Here is a 7288-nt window from a genome sequence, read left to right as displayed (position 1 = left end):
CACAATAGATTTGTATAGGTTTCACTCTCTGCAGCCCGACTCTTTCATAAGGTAGCTGCTAAGCGTCATTGTCACTGGCTGTGGTTGAATCTGGTGAGATCACGCCGGTATCAGGTTATCGGCTACCTGATGGAATGACACATGCATCCATAGATATATTATACCTGCTGGGAAGGAAGAGGAGCTGTAATATAGAAACTGCGAGGAAAAGAAGGGTTTAATGGTGGGAAATAGCTGCGGTCAGGAAAGAGTTAACAAGCCCTGGCTGCCTGAATTCACCGGAAAGTCCCACAAGTGACGTTACAGTCCAGCAATTAGGAGTAAATTAATTACAGAGTAGTGGATGGTAGCTGAAACCCTGAGGATAGTGCAGCGCCTCCCAGTAAACAACTCCAGACTGTTTCAGTATCAGACTTCCATTAGGAAAAGAAGGAATTAAAGTTGTAGCCTTGCCTACTTTTACAGTAGGCTTTAAAATCTACTGATAAGGCTGGTAACAACAAGATGTACTTGGAAGACACTATTCCTCTAACAAAACAGAACATGCACAGTATTCGAAGTGTAGTAAGTCACTTCAATGTGTAATCCAATGCACACACTCTCCTGATAAACTGGCTTATTATAGAGATAAAGTTATTTTTACAGCACGTTGCTCCAGGCTATTTCAGTACAAGACTTCCATTAGAAAAAGAAGGAAATAAGGTTGTAGCCTATAGCCTACTTTTAGAGCAGACTTTAAAAACTACTGATAAGGCTGCTAACACAAAGATTTACTTGTAAGACACTATTCCTCTAACAAAACAGAACATGTACAGTATCCTAAATCACGTTTATGTGTAATCCAATGCATATACTCTCCTGATAAACTTGCTTACTCTAGTTATTTTTACAGCATGTTGCTCCAGACTGTTTCAGTATCAGACTTCCATAAGAAAAAGAAGGAAATAAGGTTGTAGCCTAGCCTACTTTTACAGCAGACTTCTCCTAAGTCACTTTTATGTGTAATCCAATGCATATACTCTCCTGATAAACTGGCTTACTCTAGTTATTTTTACAGCATGTTGCTCCAGACTGTTTCTGTACCAGACTTCCATTAGAAAAAGAAGGAAATGAGGTTGTAGCCTTGCATACTTTTACAGCAGACTTTAAAAACTACTGATAAGGCTGGTAACAACAAGATTAACTTGTAAGACACTCTTCCTCTAACAAAACAGAACATGTACAGTGTGCTAAATCACTTTTATGTGTAATCCAATGCATATACTCTCCTAATAAACTGGTTTAGCCTACTATAGAGATAATCTATCAGTATTTTTTAAAGTCTGCTGTAAAAGTAGGCTAGGCTACAACCTTATTTCCTTCTTTTTCTTATGGAAGTCTGGTACTGCAACAGTCTGGAGCAACGTGCTGTCTCTTTAGTACGCAAGTTTCTCGGGAGAGTATATGCATTGGATTGCATATACTCTTATTGGGAGAGTATATGCATTGGATTGCACGTACAAGTGACTTAGGATACTGTACATGTTCTGTTTTGTTAGCGGAATAGTGTCTTACAAGTAAGTACCAGACTTCCATTAGAAAAAGAAGGAAATAAGGTTGTAGCCTTGCATACTTTTACAGCAGACTTTAAAAACTACTGATAAGGCTGGTAACAACAAGATTTACTTGTAAGACACTATTCCTCTAACAAAACAGAACATGTATCCTACATCACTTTTATGTGTAATCCAATGCATATACTCTCCTGATAAACTGGTTTACTATAATAAGGCAGTTATTTTTTTTTTGCAGCATGTTGCTCAGAAATAAAAGCCAACAACTGTTTAGTATTCATGCTGCGTGCAACAGTGTAGTAATCTCAAACAAACTGACACAACCCACTGAAAGTTTGTGCCTTCCTTCAGAAGAGGAAGGAGAAAAAAAAAAAAAAAAAAAAAAAGTAAAAAAAAAAAAAGTTGGGTGTAAAGTTAACGCCCAGCTCGCTGGAGGCTCCTCCTGCAAAGGATTATAAAGCAAATGTCGGTGCTGGAGCAGGGCAGAGGGGGAGTTCTGCTGGGTCAAAAATACACAGGAGCTGCTGCAAAAATCAGAAAACTCAGCAGACCTGCGCAACTTTTTTTTTTCTATAACAACCACCACTTTTTTTTGTTTTTTGTTTTTTCTTCTGATTTTGAACCCTGGTCGCTGCAAAGATGACCACAGCCGTGGTGTCGCCTTTCTTTGACTTCGAAATAATGAACAAGGTAAACTTTTTCTCCTCTCTGTGTCTCTGTCTGGTGCTGTGTTTGTGTGTGTGAGTTAGCCTGTTAGCTGCTGTGGAGGAATGATGAGCTGCATGATGCCCAAGGCCCCTCTGAGGCTTTGTTTTGATTTGACCATTTGCTTATTTTGACCTGTTGTTTTCCTGTCTAAACATCATCATTTCGGTTATTTACGTTAAATTTTGAGTCTTTAAAAGTGTGCCGAATTATGCAGGTAACTTCACATTAACTTTTAAAACTAACTGTTGAAATGTCAACTTTAATATTCAACATGTGCCACGTCATTTAAAGTTAAATTTGTAGTTTTGTTAACCGGTTCTGGTGCGCTTTAGAATGTCAGCCCTCGTTCTGTTAATGAGGGCAGTTTTGCGCCTCTTTTTAATACTCCTCACAAAGCAGCCACATGCTCGCTAATCATTGACTAGATTTGTCTGGCTTTTACCTACTATTGCGACTATAAAACAGTTTTTATGATTTAACTTTGTTCATCACATTTGTTGGGAAATAGCTGGTTAGTGAACTGTATTTGTTTGCATACAATTTGTTTTTAGTTTCAGATTTATTTTAAAACTGCGCCTTTTTTTCCTTTCGCGGTTGTTTTTAAATAGATTTTACTCTCTTGTAGCTTTAACACTCATGTAAATCAGTGACTGAACCAGTCATCTTGCTGTAGTTTGGACTTGTATTGGAAAGCAGATCAGTTTCCCTCTTGTAATTCATTCAGCAGGATGCCTTTGCCACCTTCATTATCTTTCAAATGATGCAGCCTCTTTGTAGCCACTAGCAGCCCTGTGGCCTCTCATGTGCTGCTGCTCCATTTACTAAACAGGCACACACATTCCTCACCAGGGCAACTTGCCAAACCAGCTGCTGTTCTATAGGCCTGTATCCGCTCATGTTGTCAGAGCCAAAAAGAACACAGTCATGCAAGAGGAGGCTGTGGATTTACTCTCCCGAGCCCACCAGCACCAGCTCTTTAAAAAAAAAAATCAGGACCACACTGTTGGATGTAGTTTCTAATGATATTATCTTTGTGTTTCTGCAGAACAACAAACTGCTCAGCTACAACAACAACCTGGGATCCCCCCATCCCATGTCTGTCCCTTGCACTGGCACTAATGTGCCCATCTCCAGCCCCGCCGGAGCCCTGCTGGACAGGAAGGCGGTGGGATCTCCCTCGGTGGGAGGCGTGTACCAGCGGCGGCACTCTGTCAGCAGCACAAAGTTCAGCCAGAACCAGTTTCTGAACAGCCTGAAGGCAGGGGACCACTCCTCGTTCATCTCAGGGGTTGGCAACGCCATCAGCAACAAGGAGAACCGCCTGCGAGACCGCTCCTTCTCCGAGACGGGCGAGCGGCTCCTCAACAAGTGCCTGGGGCCCGCCAGTCCCACCGGCGGCAGCCAAGTGAACTCCAGCCGTTACAAGACGGAGCTTTGCAGGCCCTTCGAGGAGAACGGTTCCTGCAAGTACGGCGACAAATGCCAGTTTGCTCACGGAATCCATGAACTACGCAGCCTGAGCCGCCACCCCAAATACAAAACTGAGCTGTGCCGCACCTTCCACACCATCGGTTTCTGCCCGTACGGGCCTCGCTGCCATTTCATCCACAATGCTGAGGAGCGCCGTGGACCTCCCCAGCAGTGCTCCCCTCTTAACTCCTCCAACAAGATGGACAGGCCTCGGCTGCAGCACAGCTACAGCTTCGCAGGCTTCTCCAGCTCAGCTGGGCTGAGAGACAGCCCCACCTCGGTCACCCCTCCACCCATGTTCTTCCCTGATGAGGTCCCCGACTGGCCCAGCAGTAACCCCTTCACCTACTCCAGCCAGGAGCTGGCCAACCTGTTTGGGCCTAGCCTCAATGCTGGTCCTATAGGCACAGAGCTCAACAACCCTGCACCCCCCTCTCCAACAAGCACGCCTTACTATTTCAGACCCATGTTGGAGTCCCCTCAGATGTTCGGATCTCCATCCAGCCCTCCCGACTCTCTGTCAGATCAAGAGGGCTACCAGAGCAGCTCTGGAGGCAGCCTGAGTGGCTCCGAGTCCCCCTCGCTGGATACAACCCGCCGCCTTCCCATCTTCAGCCGCCTCTCCATCTCTGATGACTAGACTGCAAACATCCACCAGTGACTTTAAGTTCGATGACACAAAGAGAACACGGCACTCCCCTCTACCTCTGCCCTTTTCCTAAGCTTCCCCCCCCCCCAACACACAACAACACCACCGTGTTAGTTCCTCGTTAGCGTTGTAAGGATGTAGTCCATTAAGGGAACTCTCTCTCTCAACTCAAATTATCATTTCACCCGTTTAAATCCACACAACAAGTTCTAAAAACGTACCCTGCCATGTGTCATAGTGCCAAAAAAAGGAGCGGAAATTGAACAATGAAAATCATGAGAACAAGAATTGACTCTTTTGCCAGGTGCCACTTGTTTTTTCTTTTCTTCTTCATTTGTTCTTGAATGTGTAGCAGCACAAGTGGCCTTGGAAAGGGGAGTGCTTTGCACTAGCCCCCCTCCCTCCCTCCTCCCTCCCTCCCTGACGATACCACTTCCCCTGAGCTAGCTAGAGGGTGCTCACTAACGTAACTGTAGATCTACCGCAGCCGTTTTTACAGACTGAGTTAAGGAAAAAAATAGACCCTGAAAAGATATGAATAGTTTTTAAAAAGAAAAAAAGTGCCTGGGGCGGTTTCTGCATGTGTTTAGGGTGAATGGACTACTGTTGTTTTTGGTTCTTTCTCATTTGCCCCCCTCCACACCCCTGTCACGGTTCTCCTCAAGCCCCGTCTTATGTAATTGTGGACTGGGTGAGTCTGCAGGAAGGACTTTGAACTGGAAGTTGGTTATGTTCCCCCCCCCTCTCCTCCTGAGTTTTCCCCTCCTGTTGCTGGTCACTGGCTCTTTTTTGGGAAGGAAGTCTTGATATCAAACTGATCATTAAACCTGTAAGACTTTGTCCCGCCTCTCAACCCTGCCTCCCCGCCTTCATCCTCGCCGATCCGGGGAATTCCAGCATTCCCATGGTGCAGTTGTACATCCTGCGACTTGACGAGATGGGATCTCCAAGCTATTTTACTTTACTTCTCCCCCACTTTAGTACCTGCTCCGAGGAGCACTCTGTACTCATTACATCCCTTCTTCTTCTTTTTTTTTTTGCTTTCTTTATTTGATAATTATTTTTTATTAATGTTATTATTACGGTTATTATTGTTTGAAAAACTTTCCAGACAGAAGGTTTTGCTTGTCACTGCTTATTTAACTTATCAGAACATATTTATTGCTGATCATATGCATTTTTTTGTTAATTTTGTTTTGTATTTATCTGGATAATGAACAATAGAATATATTTTCTTTTATGTTAAATTATGATCTTCCATATTAATCTAAAGATTGTGAAGACGTTTTTGTCAGTTTTCCTTTTTTCACAGTTTAATATATTGTACTTCAATGACTTTTGTTCTGCAACTACACTTTGTCAAAAATGAAACTTAATTTAAAGCAAAAAAAAAAAACAAATGCAAAAAAAGATGTTTTGCGTTTTGATTATTTATTGTACTTTTTTTTTTTTTTCTTACTCCCTCTTATTGGACTGCAATTCCATCAGAACTAGATTTGCTTGTATTCATTCCTGACATTTTCCCCTTCACATCTTCCAATAATCTGACAGTAACAGTAGCTAACTGTTATCACATTATTTCACCTCGTCTCGGATCTCGTCCCAGATCTGAGTATTTCCTCACAGTACTTGGGTCGATGGTAGAAGGAAAGGGGTGCTGGAAGACGTCTCACATCACTGGTTATGTCGAAACGTCTTCTCTCAGTAATGTTCTTACACCCAGTCTGTTATTACAAGCAATAGCTGTGACCAAATGGGTTGAGGAAAGTTTATTTTCTTTTTTTTTAATTTGATTGGATGCTTGATGCACTTGCTTGGCCCCTTCTTGACCATTGGAAGTGCCTCTTTGAATACATTCCAGGTAGCTATAAGGCTTCTCTGCCTTTTATATTTGATAAAAATGGAGGACAATTAAGTTGTTTTAAGTCACTTGTTCTGTGTTGCCTTCACGTGTTTGGAAGAGGTGATCAGAGTTTGACACAAAGAAAGTATAAAACAGTTGAATGTATTTTTTCAGCCATGTTTTTTTTCACTACAGTAATTTCTGTGAGTTTATATGAAAGCCTGTTTTTTCCCCTCTTTTTGTAAGTATTGATTGCAGTTAAGTCAATAAACCCCGTATTTTTTGAAAAGTTAAACTGTGTAATGAGTTGTGTACTTGGGTTGAAGTCTGGCTACTACACCTTAATGCAGTCATAGACACGCTGCACACATATGATGCTTAAAAAAATCTGTTAAATATTGAGGTTAAATGCTTACTATATACATTTTACCAGGTTACCTAATATTCAAACTTTTATTGAACTTCTCTTATGACCTTAGGGACTGGTTATTTTAATATTTGCATATTACAGGCCTTCAGGGAATTAAGTTGTGTCAAAGCTTTATATCAGAGGTTTTCAAACTGTGAGGCACGCCCCATAAATCCACTGAAATCATAGTAAAAGGACACTCCCTTATAACACCAGAACCTGCCTGAGAATTACCACATTTTCAAGTTTTCTTCTGATCCAAAGTAATCCAGTGATAGCTGTCTGTACATCCATGGGTACATTGCAAACAGGAACTGCTAACTGCTTATACGGCATACTTTTAGTTACGCCAATAAGCCAAAATGTAATCAAATATAGGCTTTAAAGAAAACGGAGTTCAAGTTGTAGCCCACAACTACCATTCTGACTCCATAACAACATAATTCAATGTCAGACTTTGAAAACAGGGACATAATGTGTTTACAAATGTTCTATTTAAAGGTAGAAATGGGAAACTGGCTGTGCTTCTCTGTGCACAATGCAGAACTAAAGGGAGTTTCTGCTGTGGTGGAAGTTGATTGGTGAGCTGCACAGAGGAGCAGTCGGGGGTATTGACCTGGGGATGACCAAACTCTCATTGAGCAGGTTTGGTTACG

At 42.1% G+C, this 7288-nt stretch overlaps 1 protein-coding gene across 1 annotated transcript; it reads left to right on the top strand.

The window, feature by feature from the left end:
- The first annotated feature begins 2018 nt into the window (after positions 1–2018).
- On the top strand, positions 2019–6518 carry zfp36l1a (zinc finger protein 36, C3H type-like 1a). The gene is made up of 2 exons (XM_037746267.1): positions 2019–2243; positions 3307–6518. The coding sequence occupies exons 1-2, from the start codon at positions 2193–2195 to the stop codon at positions 4369–4371; spliced, it is 1116 nt and encodes a 371-aa protein (XP_037602195.1). The 5' UTR covers positions 2019–2192; the 3' UTR covers positions 4372–6518.
- Positions 6519–7288: the final 770 nt, after the last annotated feature.

Source organism: Sebastes umbrosus, chromosome 16 (assembly GCF_015220745.1).
Source record: "Sebastes umbrosus isolate fSebUmb1 chromosome 16, fSebUmb1.pri, whole genome shotgun sequence".
NCBI classification, from domain to species: Eukaryota; Metazoa; Chordata; class Actinopteri; order Perciformes; family Sebastidae; genus Sebastes; species Sebastes umbrosus.
The sequence above is the reverse complement of the archived record's forward strand: the minus strand, read 5'-3'. Positions and strand labels throughout refer to the sequence as shown.